This window comes from Erinaceus europaeus, chromosome 2, assembly GCF_950295315.1.
Source record: "Erinaceus europaeus chromosome 2, mEriEur2.1, whole genome shotgun sequence".
NCBI lineage: Eukaryota > Metazoa > Chordata > Mammalia > Eulipotyphla > Erinaceidae > Erinaceus > Erinaceus europaeus.
In genome coordinates, this window is record NC_080163.1 from 196,458,564 (window position 1) to 196,481,813 (window position 23,250).

The 23,250-nt window shown below is 50.8% G+C and overlaps 1 protein-coding gene across 2 annotated transcripts in view; it reads right to left on the reverse strand.

Moving 5' to 3' along the window:
* CLPTM1 (CLPTM1 regulator of GABA type A receptor forward trafficking) overlaps nucleotides 1-23,250 on the reverse strand; it is a 31,990-nt gene that overhangs the window by 7,541 nt on the left and 1,199 nt on the right. The window contains exons 1-6 of one of the 2 annotated variants that reach the window (XM_060186187.1): nucleotides 19,361-19,417; nucleotides 16,038-16,150; nucleotides 9,171-9,294; nucleotides 7,492-7,650; nucleotides 4,323-4,440; nucleotides 365-450 (exon numbers count right to left, since the gene is read on the reverse strand). In XM_060186187.1, the coding sequence (XP_060042170.1) occupies nucleotides 365-450; nucleotides 4,323-4,440; nucleotides 7,492-7,650; nucleotides 9,171-9,294; nucleotides 16,038-16,150; nucleotides 19,361-19,402 (642 nt within the window). In that variant the 5' untranslated portion in view covers nucleotides 19,403-19,417. Of the gene's footprint in view, nucleotides 1-364; nucleotides 451-4,322; nucleotides 4,441-7,491; nucleotides 7,651-9,170; nucleotides 9,295-16,037; nucleotides 16,151-19,360; nucleotides 19,418-23,250 lie in introns of those variants that run through there. The other variant, XM_007532870.3, reaches the window with a different exon arrangement.

Sequence of the window (23,250 nt, forward strand, 5' to 3'; positions counted from 1 at the left end):
GGACCCACACCAGCCTCCAGCCTCCGGCCCCCACCCCACCCCGCCAGGGTCTACAGGGCCTTCAGGTGTAGGTAGGGGGGCTGTGTACAAGACAGCCCGCCCATCTTGCCCTCTGGCACCACTGGAAGCATGGGGCCTGCCACTTCCTGGCTCTGTGACCTCAAGGCAAGTCCCTCCATGCTGCTCTCTGGAGAAGGGCCCCCCCTGCCCCCCTCAGCACAAAGGGGTGGGTGAATGGCTCTCAGCTGTGAGCAAAGCACACAGAGCTCTGGGCCCCAAGAGGGCTGGCAGTTCTGATTCCTGCCCCTCGGCCACAGAGGGAAACTGAGGCTCAGGGTGCTGAGCCAACTGTGCTTGTGTTCACCTTGATCATTTCAGGGTCTGCTTCCGTCTCTCCTGTCAGCAGGTTCTTGGTTTTCTGGAATCGCCGGCGCTTGTATTTGTTGATCACTGTGGGACGGGAGACATGGGGGCGGAGTCCTGAGACCGGCTGTGGGACCCATGTCCACGTCCACCAACCATTGCTCACTGGTCTCTGTCCTACAGGCACCCACGACTGGTAAGATCCGTGTCAGGGAAGCCCATGCCTTCATCTCTCTCTCTTCCACAAAAGCACTGCTCAGGGAGTCGGCGGTAGCATAGCGGGTTAATCGCACATGGCGCAAACAAAGCTCAAGAGCCGGTGTAAGGATCCCAGTTTGAGCCCCCAGCTCCCCACCTGCAGGAGAGTCGCTTTACAGACGGCGAAGCAGGTCTGTAGGTGTCTGTCTTTCTCTCCCCGTCTTCCCCTTCTCTCTCCATTTCTTTCTGTCCTATCTAACAATGGCGACATCAATAACAACAACAATAACTACAACAACAATGAAAAACAAGAGCAACAAAAGAGAAAATTAAAAAAGCACTGCTCAGCTCTAGTTTATGACAGTGCCAGGGACTGAACATGGGAGCTCAGGGTCTCAAATTCAAAACTTTATTTATTTTGAATAGAGACTGAGATAAATTGAGAAGGGAGGGGGAAGACAAGGGAGAGAGCGTAATGGTTATGCAAAAAGCCTCTCAGGCCTGAGGCTTCTAAGTTCCAGGTTCAATCCCCCATCACACCACAAACCAGAGCTGAGCAGTGCTGTTGTTAAAAAGAGAGAGAGAGAGAAAGAGAGAGAGAGAGAGAGAAGGGAGGGAGAGGGAGATAAAGAGAGAATTTGGCACCTGCAGCCCTGCTTCACCACTTATGAAGTTCTCCCCGAGCAGATGGGGATGGGGCGTTGAACCTGGATCCTTGTGCACTGTAATTAACAACCAGGCGCTCCACCACCTGCCCCAGGAATACAAGCCTTTAGCAATGACCATTATGCTATCTCCTGACCCTCTTCATCATTTCTGTTCCATTTTCTTTTTAAATCTTTTTATTATTTATTTATTTTGAGGGACAGAGACAGAGAGAAGTCAAGGGGCAAGGGGGAGATTGGAGGGAGAGAAAGAGACACCTGCAGCGCTGCTTTGTCCCTTATAAACTATAACTTTCCCTCTGCAGGTGGGGACTGGGGCTTAAACAGGGGTCCTTGTGAATGGTAACAAGTGTGCCACCACCTGATCCTCCCTCTCAGTTTCACTTTGTCACGAGAGTGATCTCAGTGCTTCAGGAGGCTTTTTCATGGGAGAGGGGCAGAGAGGAAGAGAAAGAAATATAGCACTAGAATTTGCCCTGATACCTCTCATGTGGTTGGTGCTGGGGTTTAAACTTGGGCCACATATGTGGCAAGGCAGGTGCCTTAACCAGTGAACTATCTCTCCGGCCCTTAAATAAATAAATCCTATTTAAAAAATTAAGCAAGTGGAAAAAAAAAAGTGAAGTGCTGGGTGATGGCGCACCTGGTTAAGAGGACATTGCAAGGGCCCAGGGCTCAAACTCCCCATTCCCAATGGAAGAGGAAACACTTTGCAAGCGGGGCTGCAGGTGTCTGCCTCGCTTCCTCTCTGTCTTCTCCTTCCCTCTCAATTTTCTGCAGGGGTCTGTCTTTCTCTCCCCCGCCTTCCCCTCCTCTCTCCATTTCTCTCTGTCCTATCCAACAACGATGACATCAATAACTACAACAACAATTAAAAAAAACAAAAAACAAGGGGAACAAAAGGGAAAATAAATATAAAGAAAAAAATTATAAAAGAAAAATAAAGGAAAAAAAAAAGCAACAGAAGAGTGAATGGTTTGTGTGGCAGGTGCGGCATCTCTGGCCACAGGGGTACAGAGAGGGTCAGCTAAGTCCCTTTGTTTCTGCACGTGGGGGTTCTGGCTGGGAGGCAGGTATGAGAGCTGAGCAGCACTCTGTTCCTCTCTCTCATGAAAACAAACCTTAAAACAAATGGGAGAGCCCAAACCCATGTAGATGGATGGATGGCACATCTGCCAGAGACAAGGAGAAACCCCATTACCAAAGTATAATGCCGTGAAATAAAAAACAGAGGCTGGGGAGACAGCATAATGGTTCTGCAAAAGACTTTCATGCCAGGGGCTGGGTGGTGGCGCACCTGGCTGAGCGCACATGTCACAATGTGCAAGGACCCAGGTTCGAGACCCCGGTCCCCATCTGCAGGAAGAAAGCTTCAGAAGTGGTGATGTAGTGCTGCAGGTATCTCTCTGTCTTTCTCCCTCTCTATCACCCCCTTCCCTCTCAATTTCTGGCTGCATCTATCAATAAGTAAATAAAGATAATAAAAAAATTTTTTAAAAAAAGGCTTTCATGCCTGAGGCTCTGAGGTCTCAGGTTCAATCCCCAGCACCACCATTAGCCAGAGCTGGGCAGTGCTCATGTCTCTCTGTGTGTGAGTCATTAAAAATAAACTGCGTGAGGGTAGATGGCATAATGGTTATGCAAAGAGACTCTCATGCCTGAGGCTCCAAAATCCCAGGTTCAATCCCCTGCACCACCATAAACCAGAGCTGATCAGTGCTCTGGTAAAAATAAATTAATTAATTAAAAAAGGAGGTGGATAAGAAGAATTAGAATTAGAAGGGGGGGGCTGGGCAGTGGCACACCTGGTGGAGGCACATGTTACAGTGCGCAAGGACCTGGGCTCCAGCCTCCGGTCTCCGGTCTCCACCTGCAGGGGGAAAGCTTCACGAATGATGAAGCAGTGCTACAGGTGTCTCTCTGCCTCCCTCGCTCTCTGTTGTACCCTTCCTCTTAATTCCTGGCTATCTCTATATTCCAATAAATGAATAAAGACCAGTAAAAATCAAAAGCGGGAACTGGGCTGTAGCACAGCGGGTTAAGCGCACTTTGCACAAAGTGCAAGGACCGGCGTAAGGGTCCCGGTTCGAGCCCCCGGCTCCCCACCTGCAGGGGAGTCGCTTCACAGGCGGTGAAGCAGGTCTGCAGGTGTCTGTCTTTCTCTCCCCCTTTCTTCCCCTCCTCTCTCCATTTCTCTCTGTCCTATCCAGAACGACGACATCAATAACAACAATAATAACTGCAATGACATCAATAACAACAATAATAACTGCAACAATAAAACAACAATGGCAACAAAAGGGAAAATAAAAAGCAGGTCTGCAGGTGTCTGTCTTTCTCTCCCCTCTCACTGTCTTCCCCTCCTCTCTCCATTTCTCTCTGTCCTTCTAACAACGATGACATCAATAACTACAACAATGATAAAAAACAACCAAGGCAACAAAAGGGAAAATAAATAAATATTAAAACAATTTTAAAAATATAAATAAATAAAATAAAAAATCACCCTTCGTGCCTGAGGCTCTGTGATCAACCCAGAGCACGAATTCAATCCCCAGCACCAGCACAAGCCAGAGCTGAGCAGTGCTCTGGGGAGAAAAACACAAACACAAACACGGTGCCTGATGGGTGGGAAGAGTTTAGCGGGGACCCAGGACTTGTATGCTCAGGTGCCCGGTTCAGTGCCCAGAGCCGCACGCATCAGAAATGGTGCCGGGAGTTGACTTTCTCTGTCTCACATGGAACTTGCATATGTAGTAACAACAACAACAACAACAACAAACAACAACAACGCTTATAAAAGTTCTTATTACCAGGGTTCTGCAAAGAAAACTCTTATGACGCTCCAAATTCTCAGGTTCAATCCCCCACACCACCATAAACCAGAGCTGGTCAGTGCTCTGGTAATAAAATATATATAATAGATAAAGGTATTCTAGGGGCCAGGTGGCGGCACACCCAATTGAGCCCTGTTACAATGTGTAAGGACTTGGGTTCAAGTTCCTGCTCCCCACCTCCAGCCTAATGCACTCTCTTTAGCCTCCCAGAGTCCCGGGTTCTGGCTTGTCTGGGGGATCCCCGAGGGGAGGGACTCACTCCGGGACATGTGGACGGTGGCCAGCCGGCGGTACAGGGCCTTCTGCCGGGGGTCAGGGTGGAAGCCACTCTTGGTGAAGTAGACGTGGATGTACATAGAGCCGTTCTGCTGGACGCTCTGCAGGGCGGGAAAAGGGGTGTTGAAGTCCCTTGTGGACCCCCCCACAGCAGCCCCCTACCTCCCAGGTTCTCCAGCTGCTGGGTTAGTGCTCTGGTGGGCTGGGCAGCTGGGAAGTGGAGAGCGAATCCAGGGGTCCACACATGCAGTAAAGCAAGTCACGTGAGTTTCGGGGTTCCCCGATGCATGTGGAGCCGCTGCTCATACACTGCTGCAGTGTACTACGTGTGCAGTGGCAGCGTGTGCAGTGTAGGCCTGCAATGGCAGCGTGTGCAGTGTACTACGTCTGCAATGGCAGCGTGTGCAGCGTACTACATGTGCAATGGCAGCATGTGCAGCATACTACGTGTGCAACGCAGCATGTGCAGTGTACTACCTGTGCAGTGGCAGCGTGTGCAGTGTACTACGTGTGCAATGGCAGCGTGTGCAGTATACTATGTGTGCAGTGGCAGCGAGTTCAGTGTACTACGTGTGCAATGGCAGTGTGTGCAGTGTACTACGTGTGCAGTGGCAGCGTGTGCAGTGTACTACGTGTGCAGTGTACTACGTGTGCAGTGTACTACGTGTGCAATGGCAGTGTGTGCAGTGTACTACGTGTGCAATGGCAGTGTGTGCAGTGTACTACGTGTGCAATGGGGAGTCGGGCGGTAGCGCAGTGGGTTAAGCGCAGGTGGCGCAAAGCGCAAGGACCGGCGTAAGGATCCGGGTTCCAGACCCCGGTTCCCCACCTGCAGGGGAGTCGCTTCACAGGCGGTGAAGCAGGTCTGCAGGTGTCTATCTTTCTCTCCCCCCTCTGTCTTCCCCTCCTCTCTCCATTTCTCTCTGTCCTATCCAATAACAACCACATCAATAACAACAATAACTACAACAACAATAAAAAGAGACAACAAGGGCAACAAAAGGGAAAATAAATAAGTAAATAAAATTTAAAAAAAAACTACGTGTGCAATGGCAGCACACGCAGTATACTATGTGTGCAGTGACAGCGTGTGCAGTGTACTACGTGGGCAATGGCAATGTGTGCAGTGTACTACATGTGCAATGGCAGTGTGTGCAGTGTACTACGTGAGCAATGGCAGTGTGTGCAGTGTACTATGTGTGCAATGGCAGTGTGTGCAGTGTACTACGTGTGCAATGGCTGTGTGTGCAGTGTACTACGTGGGCAATGGCAGTGTGTGCAGTGTTACTACGTGTGCAATGGCAGTGTGTGCAGTGTACTACGTGTGCAATGGCAGTGTGTGCAGTGTACTACGTGTGCAATGGCAGTGTGTGCAGTGTACTACGTGTGCAGTGTACTACGTGTGCAATGGCAGTGTGTGCAGTGTACTACGTGGGCAATGGCAGTGTGTCTAAAAATGTATAATTCTTGTATGTGGCTCACATCCAAGCTTGGTATCCACCACATTGAAGGAAGCTTTGGTGCTGGTCTCCATTTTCTCTCTCTCTGCCTTCCTGACTTTCTTTAAAATGATATTCTCGAGGCCGGGTTTGGCTCACCTGGTTCAGCGCACATGTCGCAATGTGCAAGAACCTGGGTTCGAACCCCCAGTCCCCACCTGCAGGGGGAAAGCTTTGCAAGTGGTGAAGCAGTGCTGCAGGTGTCTCTCTCTGTCTCTCTCCCTTCTCCACCACCCCCTTCCCTCTCAATTTCTGGCTGTCTCTAGCCAATAAATAAAGATAATAAAAAAATAATAATATTCTCTTTCTGGGCTGGAGATAGCACGTGGTTATGCAAAAAGACTCTCATGCCAGACAGAGGCTCTGCGGTCCCAGGTTCAATGCCCAACATCACCATAAGCCAGAGCTGAGCAGTGCCCTGTTGCAATAAACACTTTCTAAAGCAGAGGTTAGCACTGGACTATATACTGAATATGTGGGGAGCAGGAAGGGAGTGTCCCAGGTCTGATCCTTGCCCCCCAACCTCAAACACTGAGCTGAGTGGTGCTCTGGTTTAAAAAAGGAAAAAAAAAAAAAAAAAAAAAAGAAAAAGAAAAGAAAAGAAAAAGCCAGCTGTCATCTGAATCTGGTCAGAAAACAGGCTGAACACGGAGCAGTGACACTCCTTAGCTAAGGCAGCAGTGATGGTATCTGTCCTCACATGGTCGCCACCAAAAATTCTAGTCAAGGGAGACGGCACAGTATCTGTGCAACAGACTCCTGCCTGAGGCTCCGAGGTCCCGGATACAATCCCCTGCACCATCAGCCAGAGCTGAGCAGTACTCTGGGTAATCAACCAGTCAATCAATCACAGTCAGGTATGACTGATGTGACTGAGGGCCCCTGCACCCAAGACTGGGAAGGGTGGCTCCCAGTTCTTAACAGCAGCTTTTGATGTTGGCTGTGTTGCCCCTGAGAATGCTGGGATGCCGGGGGGGCCTTGTGGGGGCTGGGCCTGAGGCCTCAGCGGGAGACTCTCCTGCCTCAGTTGAGTTCTACCACCCCAGAAAGCCTGTGTCCACACCTCTGCATCCCCACCTGGCCTGCAAGATGGGGCGGGTGGCTGAGGAGGCCCACGGGGCGGGTGCCCTAGAGGACCGCGCAGAGGCAGCCTTGCTCACTGGTGCTCTTCACCGGTAGATTCTGCACCCAGCCCCTACTGGACAGAGCTCCTATTGGCAGCCAGCAGTGAGCAAGACAGCACCAGCACACCTGGCCTGAGTGCCAGGGAGAGCTTCCTGAAGGAGGCAGGGACCCAGAGGAGGTCTGGAACCAGGCAGCTTGCCTCTCTCCCTGATGGTGCAACCCGGGATAAGTGGCATGGCTTCTCTGTGCCTCAATTTCCTCACCTGTCAAATGGAGGTGACAGCCTCCCTCCCCTGTGAGAGGCATGTTGGGAGACACCACTCACCAGCCTAGCTGGGGGCTGGGTGCACAGGGAAGGCTGACCAGCGTGACCCACGGTCCTCAGCCAGACTGGGACAGCCCTGTGGTCACTAACATTCCTGCACTAGCCCCAACCACCAGCCTAGGGGCCCCTGGAGGTGACTGGGGGTGTCCTCTGCCAAGGCCCAGGGGCCCTGGGGACTAAGCTGGGGTGGGCCCGGGACCCACCTGCGGAATGTCGAGCTCGGCAAAGTGCTCATAGCAGCCGTCCGAGTTCTCTCCGCTGGTCCAGTCGCCATACACCAGGTCGTGTTGCTCCCAGAACAGTGCGGAGGTGGCATTGAAGTCGGTAAAGTGCTCGTGCTCAGAGACGTACACGTGCAGGTTCTGGGGGGACAGGAGGGGGCGCTCAGGGCAGCCAGGGGCTAAGCGCTGAAAACTCAAGCATGAGGATTTGAGCCCTAGCACTGCCATGTCAAAATGGTAATAAGCATGCAATACACAAGTCCAGTCATTACTACTGCCATTATTATATACCTTTTGCCATCTAGGAGGTGGCACAATTAAGACACGGGACTGACTCTCAATGACGAGGTCCTGGATACAAGCCCCTGATCACACACGTCCCAGTGATGCTCTGCTTCTCTCTCTTCCTCTCCTCCTCCTCGCCTCCCAGTTACTAAATTAATAATAAAAAAAATGTGGGGGCCAGGAGGTGGTGTACACATGTTACTATGCGAAAGGACCTGGGTTTGAGACCCTAGTCTCCACTTTCAGGAGAAAAGTTTCACAAGTGGTGAAACAGATTTACAGGTATCTATCTTTCTCTCTCCCTACCTTCCCCTCACCTCTCAATTTCTCTGTCCTATCCAAAAAAAATTTGAAAAAATGGCCACAGAAGCAGTGGATTTGAAGTGCAGGCCCTGAGCCCCAGTGATAACCCTGGTGGGGAAAAAAAAAAAAAAGAAAGAAAGAAAGAAAAGAAAGATTGGCCACTGGGATTGATATTGCCAGCATCGTGCCCTGGGTGTAGGAAAATAAAATAAAATGTGAGTGACACCAGGGCCACATAAATGTGTTATGTCACCACTCCAGGGCCACCACAGCACCAGAACTTCCCCCAGCGCTATTGTGCTCCCATGTGGTGCAAGGATTCAAACACAGCAAGGCATGTGACCTAAGCAGTGGGCCTATTCTCTGGCCCCCTTCCTAGGCAGCTTCTAAAGCCTGGATGCAATTTTGAAAACAAGTGAGTAGTTTAAAAAGTTTTTTTTTTTATTATTTTTTAAAATTTATTTTATTAATGAGAAAGGAGAGAAAGAACCAGACATCACTCTGGCACATGTGCTGCCGGGGACCGAACTCAAGACCTCATGCTTGAGAGTCTAGTTCCTTATCCACTGTGCCACCCACCTCCCGGACCACTTAAAAAGTTTTTAGGGAGTCGGGCGGTAGCGCAGCGGGTTAAGTGCATGTGGCACGAAGCGCAAGGACCGGCGTAAGGATCCTGGTTCGAGCCCCAGGCTCCCCACCTGCAGGGGAGTTTCTTCACAGGCAGTGAAGCAGGTGTCTATCTTTCCCCCTCTGTCTTCCCCTCCTCTCTCCATTTCTCTCTGTCCTATTGAACAACAACAGTAATAACTACAACAATAAAAAACAACAAGGGCAACAAAAGGGAAAATAAATATTAAAAAAAAAATTTTTTTTAAGTTTTTAAACTACTGAGTTTAATGTCCCTCTCCCCAGAGAGAGCCCCCTGCCCCCCACCTCCAACCCAAAACCACTGTGAGGCTGAGAAAGGCTCCATTCACTCGGCCAGAGCTACCCACCGGCTGCCAGTGGCCAGCAGGGAACAGTCTTGCTGGGCCACTCTGCCTCTGGCCTCCCTGCCACCCGCCCGAGATTACCATTAAAGTGTCTTTGGGGAACAGGTTGCGGCTGGCGACGCGTGGGGCTCCCCCGGGGCCCGCCTGGTCCTGAGGGGCCGGCCCTCGGCGAAACCAGCTACTGATGGCCCAGATGACGAAGATCCTGCGGAGGTAAGATCCGGCGGCTGTGAGGCCCCCTGCGTGCGTGTGCGTGCGTGCGTGCGTGCGTGTGCGTGTGTGTGTGATGGCAGTATCTGGCAGTGGGCTTGGGGGGCTCTGACCTGGTCTCACTCAGGGCCCCTCAAAACTCTAGTCACAGGGCTGCCAGGGATCAGAGCCCTGAAACCCCAGACCCTGGAAACCCAAGATCCCAAAACACTCCCCAGTGTCCTCAAAGAAGGAAATCCCGAGAAGCACAACCCCAGCATTTACTATTTTCTTGGGGGGGGAGGGGGCTCGAAGCACTGAAGGCCAGGCTCAGATCTGAGTCACGCATGCAGCAAAGCAGCGCACTGTCCAAGTGAGCTATTTCACTAGCCTCCATTTCTATTTTTTGTCATCAACAGGGTTTCACATCTCTAAGTCAACTCTTTAAAAACTATTATTAGTGGGGGAGTCGGGCTGTAGCGCAGCGGGTTAAGCGCAAGTGGCGCAAAGCACAAGGACCGGCATAAGGATCCCGGTTCAAACCCCGGCTCCCCACCTGCAGGGGAGTCGCTTCACAGGCGGTGAAGCAGGTCTGCAGGTGTCTGTCTTTCTCTCCCCCTCTCTGTCTTCCCCTCCTCTCTCCATTTCTCTCTGTCCTATCCAACAACGACAACAACAATAATAGCTACAACAATAAAACAACAAGGGCAACAAAAGGGAATAAATAAAATAAATACTTAAAAAAAACAACAAAAACTATTACTAGTGATTTAATATTGATTTACAAAACTCTAAGATAAAAAGGGTATAATTTGGGCCGGGTGGTGGCGCACCTGGTTGAGCGCACATGTTACAATGTGCAAACACCCAGGTTCGAGTCCCCGGTCCCCACCTGCAGGGGAAAAACTTCACGAGCGGTGAAGCAGGGCTGTAGGTGTCTCTCTGTCTCTCTTCCTCTCTGTCCCTCCTTCCCTCTCGATTTCTGCCTGTCTCTATCCAATAAATAAATAAAGATAATAAAATTTAAAAAAAAAAGAAAAGAGGGGAGCTGGGCGGTAGCGCAGCAGGTTAAGCGCACGTGGCACAAAGTGCAGGCACCGGTTTAAGGATCCCGGTTCGAGCCCCGGGGTCCCCACCTGCAGGGGAGTCGCTTCGCAGGTGGTGAAGCAGGTCTGCAGGTGTCTTTCTCTCCCCCTCTCTGTCTTCCCCTCCTCTTTCCATTTCTCTCTGCCCTATCCAACAACAACAAGAATGACTACAATAAAACAAGGGCAACAAAAGGGAATAAATAAATATTAAAAAAAAATGTGTAACTTCTTAAAAAAAAAAAAAAAGGTGTAATTCCACACTGTTCCCACCACCAGAGTTCTGTGTCCTTATTTCCTCCATTGGAAACCAGCATTTCTCCCAACGTCACAGATATGGGTTGACTGTATGTGTGTATTTACCTATTTTTTCCTATGGTTCTGCCTTCTCTTCCTTTTTTAAAAAAATAGTTATTTATTACTTGATAGAGAGAAAAATACAGAGGGGAGGGGAGATAGAGACAGAAAGACATCTGAAGCCTTGCTTTACTGACTGTGAAGCTTCCCCGCTGCGGGTGGGGACCAGGGGCTTGAACATGGGTCCTTGCACACTGTAAAGTGTACACTAAACCATATGTGCCACCACCTGGCCCCCTTCTCTTCCTTCGTAAGTCACACCTATACCCATTGCTACCTCCGAGGGTCCTTCCTATCTTCCTCTTCCTGAGATGATGGAATTAGGGCTCAGAGCCCTCTTGTCAACCCCTTTCCCTCCAACATTTCTCTCCCTCTGGGAGTATGGACCAAAATTCATTCATTTATTCTTTCTTTCTTTTTAAATATTTATTTATTTATTCCCTTTTGTTGCCCTTATTGTTTTATTGTTGTAATTATTGTTGTTATTGATGTCGTGGTTGTTGGATAGGACAGAGAGAAATGGAGAGAGGAGGGGAACACAGAGAGAGGGAGAGAAAGACAGACACCTGCAGACCTGCTTCACCGCCTGTGAAGCGACTCCCCTGCAGGTGGGGAGCTGGGGGCTCGAACCGGGATCCTTAGGCCGGTCCTTGCGCTTTGCGCATCTCATATTGGAAGCTTGGAAGTATTCAGGACTCCTAAAAACAGACCCTAGGCCCCACTGAAGAGGGTTTTGGAGGGTCTCTGGGTGTGCACCTAGGCCACCTGGAGCAGCTGAGAAGGAAAGTGCTGGGGCTGGATTCACAGCCAGCAGCTGAGGGCAGCTTCGGACACCTGTGCAGACAGGTCTCTGAGACGCACTGTTAATGACAAACAAGGAACACGGGCTCCCTCTTACATAAAAGTGAAGGGGGGCAGATAAAAACAACCTTTACGCAGAGCTGCTTGAAGCACAGAGAGAGACTGGGGCGGAAGGAGGGAGTGTTGAAGCCCTTCTGTGGACAGGGAGGGGACAGGTGCCACAGGGATGAGCAGGGATGGGGCCCCCAGCTGAAAGATCTGGGCAGGGGCCAAATCCTGAGGCAGAAATATGGGGGGGGGGATTCTTTCCCTGCTCGGCTTCTCAGAGGCCTGTGAGACACTCTCAGAGAGTAAGGGGCAGGAAGGTCTATCCAGGCCAGAATGTGACTGGTTTAAATTAGGGACACTTGAATGATCTCTTCTCCTTTCATGAGAGAGAGCGCAGGGAGAGCTCTGTTTGGCGTGTGCCACCTTGGAAGATTCAACCCAGGGCCTCCCACACTCAAGTGGCGGCTTTCTCTGCAGCGCCTCCCTGCCCCGAGCTGTTTTATGGTGTTCAACGAGCACTTCTTGTTTGTGAGTTCAAGGGGAGGGGAGAGAACTCTGATGCAGCAGCAGCCCCAGGCCACTGTCCCGTCCTCCCTTGGTGGCAGAAGCCCTGTTTGTCACCAGTGGGCGTTTGTCACCAAGATAAAGGGCAAATGGCCAAGCTGCCATGGACAGGGCCCTGTGAGAACACCCCAACCACTGGGGCACCATTTCCACTCTGCCCTGCACTTCCCCCACACTGGCGAGGGGAGGAAGTGACAGCCTCATGGTGTGGTGTTTTGAACTGTCTGTTAAAACACCTCCTGGGGCGAGAAGGCCATGTCCACCCTGCAGATGGACAGACAATGGCACAGGACAGAGAAGGGGACTGGCCCCCTGCCTGGGCAGACAGACCCAGCCAAAGATGCACAGCCCCCACACGCCCTGTGCCAGATGCCGTGTCTCTCCAAGGCCTCAGCCAGACACTGGGCTTCCAGAAGGCAGGCCCTGGGCTCGAAGGGTCCAGAACAGCCTTATGAGTCCAGAAGGAAAAGGGTCACCCTGCCAGCTGGTCCCACCAGGACAGCCGACCCTCAAGGGTTCAGATTCACAAGGATTGACAGAGGCACTCTGGTGCTGCCAGGGGCGGGCTGGAGGGACACACCCCATGACTAAGTACCTCAAGGAGACAGTTACAGCATGGAAAAATGAGAAAGGTCCAGACAGAGGCCAGAGACTCAACTGGTGGAGCAGCAGGCCTGCATCTGTGAGGTTCCTGGTTCAATCCCTGCCAATGCATGCACCGGAGTGGCTGATGCTCCGGCTGGTGTCGTGTCTGTCTCTGTCTCTCTTTTCTTCCTGTTTTGTGTGAAACTCTCACAAGTGATAAGTAAAAGGCAGGGGAGACAGCATGACGCTTACGTGAAAAAACTTTCATAGCAAGTAAAATATAGTGGTCTGGGAGGTGGTGCAGTGGGTAGAGCACTGGACTCTCAAGCATGAGGTCCCAGCAGCACATGCACCAGAGTGATGTCAGGTTCTTTCCCTTTCCTCCTCTCTTTCTCATTAATAAGTAAGTAAAGGGGGCTGGGTATTAGCGCAGTGGGTTAAGCACACATGGCATGAAGTGCAAGGACTGGCATAAGGATCGCAGTTAGAGCCCCCAGCTCCCCACCTGCAGGGGGGTTAGTTCATGGGTGGTGAAGCAGGTCTGCAGGTGTCTATCTTTCTCTCCCTCTCTGTCTTCCCCTTCTCTCTCCATTTCTCTCTGTCCTATCCAACAAAGATGACATCAATAACAACAATAACTACAGCAACAATGAAAAACAACAAGGCCAACAAAAGGGGAACAAATGGCCTCTAGGAGCAGTGGATTTGTAGTACAGGCACTGAGCTCCAGCAATAACCTTGGAGGCAAAGAAAAAAGAAAAATAAATAAATAAAATCTTTAAAAAAAAAAAGTAAAATATATCTTTTTTATTTGTTTTGTTGCTAGTGGAGTTTCACCATTCTGAGCTGACTTTTTCAGAAGCGGGAGGTGTGAGAGACACCACAGCCCTGAAGTGTCCCTGGGCGCTGCAGGACTTCTCCCATGCGGTACACCAGACCCAAACCTGCCTGTGCGCAGGGCAGGGCAGTTGCCCTCCCAGATGGGCTATTTTGCCAGCCCTATAAAACAAATCTTTAAGAAAAAGAGAGGAGAAAAGGAAAGTGACCTGAGTCCAGCAAAGAATCAGTTACAGAGCCAGAACTCCCACCCTCTGCACCCCATAAAGAACTTTGGTCCATAGGGAGGGGGTAGACAGCATAATGGTTATGCAAAGAGACACTCATGCCTGAGGCTCCAAAGTCCCGGGTTCAATCCCCTGCCCCGCCATGTGGTCCTGAGTTCAATCCCTGGCAGCACATGTAGCAAAGTGAAGTCTTTCTCTCTCCTTCTATTGTTCTCATTAATAAACAAACAAAATATAAAAAGAAAAAAGAAAGAAAAAAAAGGTGACCTGAAGAGTGTTAAAACTCTCAAGCATGAGGGCCTAAATTTGGTCCCCAGCATCACCTGCGCCAGAGTGGTTCTCTGACTTCCTCTCCCTCATTAGTGGGATAACAACAGTGGAAGGAATGGCTAGTGAAATAGCTCTGCCGCGTCCATGAAGTGTAAGTCCAGTCCAGTCCCTCCACAATGAACGTAATGCTAGTTAATGCAGTGGTCTCTATGTCACTGCCTCTATTACAATCAAGGAGAAGAAGAGAAGCAAGAAGGAAGGAAGGAGGGAAAGAGAAAGAAAGAAAGAAAAAAGGAGGGAGGAAAAGGTCAGGCGAGGGATGGTGGGGATGGTCACACAGCGTCAATACTCAGCGCCACAGAATGGTGCACCGCAAAGTGGGTACAGTGGCCGATTTTCTGCAATGTAGTTTTTGTGATATATCTTGTGACTAAACTGCCCCTCCCTCCACTAAATTCCTATGGCATTACTTAAAAAGAAAATAACTAGGGAGCTGGGCAGTAGTGCAGCGGGTTAAGCGCAAGTGGCGTCAAGTGCAAGGGCCGGAGTAAGGATCCTGGTTCGAGCCCCCGGCTCCCCACCTGCAGGGGGGTTGCTTCACAAGCTGTGAAGCAGGTCTGCAGGTGTCTCTCTTTCTCTCCCCCTCTCTGTCTTCCCCTCCTCTCTCCATTTCTCTCTGTCCTATCCAACAATGACAGCAATAACAACAACAACAAAGACGATGATAAACAACAAGGGCAACAAAAGGGGAAAAAAATTTAAAAATTAAAAAATTATTTAAAAAAATTTTAAAACTATTTTAATGAGATATAGAAAGACAGCTCAACTCTTTCTCTCTCTCTCTCTCTTTTTTTTTTTTTACCAAAGCACTGATCAGCTCTGGTATATGGTGGTGCAAGGGATTGAACCTAGGACTTTGGAGCCTCAGGCTTGACAGTCTGTTTGCATAACTATTATGCTATCTACCCCTGCCCTATCTTTCTCTTTTTTAAGAGACTTAGAGGGCCAGGCAGTGGCCACCTGGTTAAATGCACACATTACAGTGTGCAAGGACCCAGGTCCAACCCCTTGGTCCCCACCGACGGGGGGAAGGTTCATGAGTAGTGAAATTAGGCTGCAGGTGTCTCTCTGTCTCTTTCCCTCTCTATCTCCCCCTCTCCTCGATATCTCTGTTGCTATCTAATAATAAAGTATCTTTTGGGGGGGGGAGACCTAGCAGGTCTACAGGTGTCTTTCTCTCTCTGTCTAGCTTCCCCTTCCCCTCTCAGTGTCCATCTCTATCCAATAAATAAATGAGTTTTAAAAAAAAATGTTGTAGGGAGGGGGTGGGTTATGGAGATTGGGTGGTGGGAATTGTGTGGAGTTGTACCCCTCCTACCTCATGGTTTTGTTAATTAATCCTTTCTTAAAAAAATAATTAAAAAAAAATGTTGTGGTCTGGGAGATAGTGCAGTGGATAAAGCAAAAACCTCTCAAGCAGGAGGTCCTGAGTTCAATCCCCCAGCAGCACATGTACCAGAGTGATGGCTGGTTCTTTCTCTCTCTCCCTCCTCCTATCTTTCTCATTAATTAATAAATAAAATCTTTAAAAAAAAAGTTTAGTGGTCCAGGAGGTGGCACAGTGATAAAGCTTTGGACTCCTAAGCATGAGGTCCCGAGTTTGATCCCCGCCAGCACATGTGCCAGTGATGTCTGGTTCTCTCTCTCTCTCCTCCTGTCTTTCTCATAAATAAATAAAATCTTTAAAAAAAAATGTTTATACAAAAAGACTTTCTTTCCTGAGGCTCTGAGGTCCCAGTTGCAAACCGCACACCACTAAAACCCAGGGCTAAGCAGAGCTCTGGTGTCTCTCCGCAGCAAGCGGACACAGAGCATGCTCGCAGCGCACCACAGCTCTGTCACCCTCGGTGACTTTCCCCTCTCTCCTCCTCACTTTCCTTAGTTGAACTCCTTTTGATGAACACAGCCCAGGCCCCTCTGCTCACCTGAACAGCACGCCTTTGATGACCTGCCAGGCGTTGGGTGCTGGCTGGGGTGGTGGGTTCTGGGGCTGGGTCTCTGCTGGCGGGTCCCTCCCGACGCTGCCATTGCTGGTCACCTGCAGGGGACAGAGCTGAGTGAGGAGGGAGCACTGTGAGCTGGGGCCCGGCAGGACTACTTGATTAGTGCCTGGACAACAGGTAAAGAGAAGCACACGGCCCAGGAGGTGGTGCATGGGATGAAGCTCTGGTTCCATCCCCAGTATCGCATGTGGCAGTGATGCTCTGGTTCCCTCCTGGGTGTTAAGAAATAAGTAAACTGGGAGTCGGGCTGTAGCGCAGCGGGTTAAGCGCAGGTGGCGCAAAGCACAAGGACCGGCATAAGGATCCCGGTTCAAACCCCGGCTCCCCACCTGCAGGGGAGTCGCTTCACAGGCGGTGAAGCAGGTCTGCAGGTGTCTATCTTTCTCTCCTCCTCTCTGTCTTCCCCTCCTCTCTCCATTTCTCTCTGTCCTATCCAACAACGACAACAACAATAATAACTACAACAAGGGCAACAAAAGGGAATAAATAAATAAATATTAAAAAAAAAAAAAGAAAGAAGTAAATTGTGGGGCCGGGAGGTAGCGTACCTGCTGTGTGTCCATGTTACAATATGCAAGGACCCTAGTTCAAGTCCCTGGTCCCCACCTGCAGAGGGAAAGCTTTGCTTTTTTTTTTTTTGGCCTGCACCGGGGTCTCGGTGCCTGCACTAAGAATCCACTGCTCCTGACAGCCACTTTTTCCATTTTATTTGACAGGACAGAGAGAAACTGAGAGAGGAGGTGGAGATAGAGAGGGAGAGCGAGATGGACACCTGCAGACCTGCTTCACCTGCAGACGGGGAGCTGGGGGGCTCGAACCAGGATCTTTGGGCGCTTAACCTGGTGCACCACCACCTGGCCCTCCAAGGGGAAAGCTTTGTTGCAGGTGTCTCTCTTTCTCTCTTAGCACCACTTTCCCTCTTGGTTTCTGGCTGTCTCTATCCAATAAGTAAAGATAGTGAAAATTCCAACAACAATAAGAGGCACGATCTTATGCTGCGGCTGTCCCAGAATGTGAGGGCACAGGCAAGGCTGGGGATGGACACTGGACTCTGTGGGAACTGCTGAATCTGACAGGAGAGCCAGAGATGGAGCTAGTTCTGCCTCCCCAAGTCAGAGGCTTCCCTGTGGCGGGTCCAGTGTGGGGACTACCCTCCAGGCATCTCCCCAGCCAAGGAGACACAGACACACACAAGCAGAAGGGCCGGGGAGACAATCAAGTGGCAGCACAACAGACAGGCACATGAGAGGTCCCAGGTTCGATCCCCAACACCACCAAAGCCAGAGCTGAGCAGTGCTCTGGTCAACCAAATAAAGCAAGTAGAGCATGAACCTGGCTCTTCTCAGGTCTAGAGTCTGAATCCCTCCATTCCACAGCCAGGCAGGGGGGTTGGGAGGACTAGCCACTTGACAGGACCACAGATGGCAGAATGTGTGTGTGTGGGGGGGGGGTGGGGACACAGGTCACAGAGTCAGACAAGGTTTCCCAGAAACAGACGCTTATAAGAGGACTAAGAAGTCTGGGGAGTTAGCACAGTGGTTCTGCAAAAGACTTTCCTGCCTGAGGCTCTGAGGTCCCAGGTTCAATTCCCAGCACCACCAGAAGCCAGAGCTGAGCAGTGCTCTGGTGTTTCTCTCTGTATCTCTCACTAAAAATAAATAAATTATGTATATGAGAAAGATGGAGTGATGGAGGGGGGATTGGGAGCCAATTCAACCGATAAGTGACCTCAGGCTGAGTCCCGGCACGCCACGGGCGCTCCATGGCTAGGGGACCATGCAGTGGTGTCCTGTCTCCCTAAAAATACAAACCAAAGGGGTCAAGCAGTGGCGCACCTGGTAGAGTTCACAAGGATCTAGATTTAAGACCCTCCTTCCCACCTGCAGGGGGAAGCTTCACTAGTGAAACAGGGCTGCAGGTGTCTCTCTCTCTCTTCCTCCCTATCTCCCCCTTCCTTGATTTGTCTCTCTCCAATAAATAAGTAAAAGAAAACATTGGTGGCGGTGGTGGTGTGTGTGTGGGAGAAATGGGGTCATCAGACTGGGAAGCGGCACAACAGAGTCACTGGACTTTCAAGCATGAGGTCCTGAGTTCAATTCTTGGCATCCAACATGGTAGAGGGCTGCTCTGGCTCTATTTACACGTATGCCATTAAGAACCAAGTGAGATGGATAAATCAGTTTCCCTGGCCCCAGGGGAGTTGAAAGTTTCAAAAGTAAGTATCTGGGAGTCGGGAGGTAGGGCAGTGGGTTAAGCGCACGTGGAGCAAAGCTCAAGGACCAGAGTAAGGATCCCGGTTCCAGCCCCCGGCTCCCCACCTGCAGGGGAGTCGCTTCACAGGCGGTGAAGCAGGTCTGCAGGTGTCTGTCTTTCTCTCCCCCTCTCTGTCTTCCCCTCCTCTCTCCATTTCTCTCTGTCCTATCCAATAATGACGACATCAATAACAACTACAACAATAAAAACACAAAAGGCAACAAAAAGGGAAAAAAAATATTTTTTAAAAAGTAAATATTTACAAGTAAAGTTTTAAAGTAAATCTCTAAAAGAGAGATTGGGGTGTGTGTGTACCATGTGGGTTAGGGGAGGTGTTAGGTCTGGAAGGGGCCAAGTTGGGGGCTCTCCTTTTCTCTCATGTTAGTAAACAAATTCAAATCTAGTACAGAGGAGTCAAAACCACAGGGCAGCACTGGTGGGGATGACCGGAGCTTGCACTCTGGGGGTTAAAGTGCGTGGGCAGGGGGCTGCTGCGTGGCAGAGTGCATGCTTGGCATGTCTTGAGGCCCTAGGATTGATTCCCAGCAAGCCACCCCGAAGAAAACAGGTCAGTATGCTCTGGTCCCACAACAAACACAGCGTCCTCCCTCCCGGGTATCTCACCCCCAAATGTCTGTCTGCAGTGTTCAGGCAGTGTTGCGTGCAGTGTTCAGATTGTGAACAGTGATTCACTATCTCCACAAACAAGCCCATGTCCTCTGCTGAATGAGCCCTCTGTATGTTGGAGCATTACTTGGCAATGAAAAGGGGAGGGGGCACACAGAGCTGGCCCACAAAAGGGAACACAGGGGGAGGGGAGGAGGAAGTGCGCCCCGAGGGAGCTGTGGTGGCAGCCGGATAGCACACTCTACAGGGGAATCGAGGACCACCCAAGCCTATGTTGACAACTGTGCATGTTCCTGCTTAACTTGTTGTTGTTATTTATTTCCTGGGGCAGGGAGACAGCATAACGCTCATGCAGATTTTCATACCTGAGACTCCAAGGCCTCAGGTGCAGTCCCCAGCACTGCCATAAGCCAGAGCTAAGCAGGGCTCTGGTCTCTATTTCTCTCACTAAAATGAAAAATAGAAATAAAACAAGAAGATTTACTTATCTGTTACAGAGAAAGAGGGCCAGTGGTGAAACAACTCACTTGCATAGTGCAGTGCTTTGCCATGTGCATGATGCAGGTCCAAGCCTGGCCCCCACTGCATGCAGTGCTACGGTGTCTCTCTCTCTCTGAAGCCAGGAGAGAGAGAGAGAGAGAAAGAGAGAGAGAGAGAGACAGAGAGGATGAACACACACCAGAGCTTCACTTTGGCACATGTGATGCTGGAGATCAAACTTGAAACCTCATGTTTCAAAGTCCTTCACTGTGCCAAATGTGCAGACGAACATTTCTGTACCAAAATTATCCCCCTATAAAAAGTGACTGCTGCCTTGTGGTCTCCTTTCCTTGAAGGAAACACAAAGTCCTCACAGGGCCCCTCGCCGCCTCCCGTCACTGCAGTCTCCAGCCACCTAGGCCTCCAGGCTGTGCCTTTCCTCCTGCCCCAGGGCCTTTGCACTGGCTGCAGCTGGTTAGCAGGACCTGCTCTCCCAGCTGACTCCCTCTCCTCCTTCAAGCCCAAGTGTCAGCTCCTGGGGAGGCCTTCCCAGGCCACCTGGTTTCAGCTGCACCCCCCCATCCCCTCCTCAGTTTGTTTCTGCCCACTGCACTGCCGGCCATCTGACCCACGTGTTTTCTTGTTTCTCCGGTTCAGTTCGCAGTTTGTCCCTATTCTCAGGAGGCCCAGCCCACACCCACCAGCTAGACAGAACAGCAGGGCCTCTTGTTGTGTTCCGTGGCCCCGGCACCAGCGAAGGGCCTCCGGAGGGGATGGGCAGCGTTCTGTGGGCTCTGTGGCCGCCAGGGGTCCGTGCTGGGCCCACCTGTGGGGGACGCGGCAGTGGCTGTGGAAACAGCGGTGGCTGAGGCGCCATTCCTGCTCTCACACACGGAGCCCTGATGCACTCGCGGAGGGGAAAGGGTTGGGGAATGAGAAGCCGCCCGAGGACACCAGCTGGCTCCCCCATGGATGTCAAGGAAGCCCAGCTCAGCCCTGCCTCTGCCCCCAGAGGAGGTGGGGAGCAAGGCGGCCCCACTTCTGCCCACCAGGGGTGCACAGGGCCGAGTCTTTGAAGCAGAGGACCAAGCAGGTGACAAGGAAAGAAAGGAGCCGCTGTGGCCATGCCCCTCATCTGGGGCCTTTCAAACAGGGTACTGTGACCTTCTCTGCACCACCGAGCGGAGTCTGAGCCACGGCGGTCGGCGAGGGCGGAGGACAGAGGTTGGAGGTGCTGCATAGGTCAGTCCCCTCCGCCCCCACCAGGAGCTACTGGGACCAAAACATCACTTGTAAGAGAGAGGTCCTGGTCCAGCCTGTAAAGTCAGCTCTGCCAAAGAATGTACACTTTATCCCAAAGGTACAGGATACAGTGCGTCTTCAAAGTCTTGTCTTTTTTTTTTTTTTTTCCTTTTTTTCTTTTCAGTGTTTGTTGAAGCTTCACTGCATCTGGCTGACTTTTTCAGATAGAAAAGGGGAGGTGGGGTGAGGAGAAAAGACACCACCCCCTGATGCTTCCTCCAACTCAGTGGGGCCGGACAGAACCTGGGCTGTGAGCACGGCAGAGCGACACTGTCCAGATGAGTTATTCTAGTGGCCAAGTCTCCCTCCAGATCACTGCTGATGCTGGGAATTAAACCTGGGTTGTCAGAGTCTCAGGTCACTGCTGATGCTGGGAATTAAACCTGGGTTGTCAGAGTCTCAGGCTTAAGTTTTTTTGCATAAACTGTGCTATCTCCCCTGCCCAGCCTGTCTTTCTTTCCCCACCCCACCCCACCCCACCCCACCCCACCCCTTTTTTTTTAAATATAGAGAAGGCAGAGAGGGAGCTGGGGACACAGCATGATGGCTCTGCAAAACACTCTTATGCCTGAAGCTCTGGTGTCCCAGGTTCAAACCCCAATACCACCATATGCCAGAGCTGAGCAGGGCTCTGGTCTTTCACTGTGTCATCCTCTCTGTATTCTCTCTCATCATAATAAAATTTAAAAGTAAAAAGAAGAGGGGGGGGGGCCGGGCAGTAGCACAGCGGGTTAAGCGCACATGGCATCAAGTGCAAGGACCGGCATAAGGATCCCGGTTCAAGGCCCTGGATCCCCACCTGCAGGTCTGTGTCTGTCTTTCTCTCCTTCTCTGTCTTCCCCTCCTCTCTTGATTTCTCTCTGTCCTATCCAACAACAATAACAACAACGATTAAAAAAAAAAAAAAGGGCAACAAAAGAGACAAAATGGCCTCCAGGAGCAGTGGATTCGTAGTGCAGGCACCGAACCCCAGCAATAACTCCGGAGGCAAAAATAAATAAATAAATAAATAAGAGAGAGAGAGAGAGACAGAGGGAAAGCAGAGAGGCGGGGAGTGACAGAGACCGAAGTTTCCATCTGTGTAGTGGCGGCTGGGCTCAGACCTGATTCACTCATGGCAAAGCAGCACACTATCCAGGTGAGCTATTTCGCCAAGCCAAGAGATTCGTTTGTTTTCATTTACTTATGAGAATGGGGGGCCAGCCAGAGCACCATTCTAGTGCATGTGATTCTGGGGATCAAACTCAGAACCTCATGCTTGAGGGTCCAACACTTTAGTCGGTGCGCCACCTCCCGGGCCTCCTGCCCAAGCCTTGCAAAGTTTCAGCAGAGATGAGGGTGGGGATCAGTTAAATCCTGGTTTCTCTAGCTCACCTCTCCCTGCAGTCAGTAATGCAGAGAAGCTCCAGAGAAAGAACTGGAATCCAGGCTGGAAAACTTTGGGCTGGGGAGACAGTATAATGGCAAAGACGTTCATGCTTTGTGGTCCAGGAGGTGGTGCAGTCTCAAGCATGAGGTCCTGAGTTCAGTCCCCGGCAGCACATGTGCCAGAGTGATATCTGGTTCGTTCTCTCTCTCTCTTTTTCTCTGTCTCCTATCCCTCTCATTAATAAATAAATAAAATATGGGGCCGGATGGTGGCGCACCTGGTTGAGCACATGTATTACAATGCGCAAGGACCCCGGTTCGAGCCCCGTCTCCACCTGCAGGGGGAAAGCTTTATGAGTGGTGAAGCAGGGCTGCAGGTGTCTCTCTGTCTCTCTCCCTCTCTATCACCCACCTCCCTCTTAATTTCTGGCTGTCTCTATCCAATAAATAAAGATATTAAAAAAAAAATAAAGCAAGCAAGAGTCGGGCGATGGCGCAGTGGGTTAAGCGCAGGTGGCGCAAAGCACAAGGATGGGCGTAAAGACCCTGGTTCGAGCCCCAGCTTCCCACCTGCAGGGGAGTCGCTTCACAGGCGGTGAAGCAGGTCTGCAGATGTCTGTCTTCCCCTCCTCTCTCCATTTCTCTCTGTCCTATCCAACAACGACAACATCAATAATTACTACAATAAAAGGGCAACAAGAAAACCAATAAATATTGAAAATAAATAAAATATTTTTAAAAAAAAGTCACATGCTTCTGAGGCTCCAGGTTCAATCCCCACCCAGTACCATCAGAAGCCGGAGCTGAGCAGTGCACTGGTGAAAAAAGAAAGACTGAAAAAAAAAAAAAGAAAAGAAAAGAAAGACTGGGAAGCCCCTGACGATGGAGACTGAGGCTTCCAATCTACCCCAACAAACACTTCCTGAGGTCGCCCCTGAAGGTGCCAGAAAGATTCCCTGCTGGGTCACGTTGGGTTCTGTCACAGGCACCCCATCCTGGGGAAGACAGTGTATCGGCTGCCCCCCTCTAGGTGAGATGATCTGCCACCCCCTCTGGGTTCCCTCCGTCTCTGGCAGGAATCTGTCACACCCATCACTCAGCATCT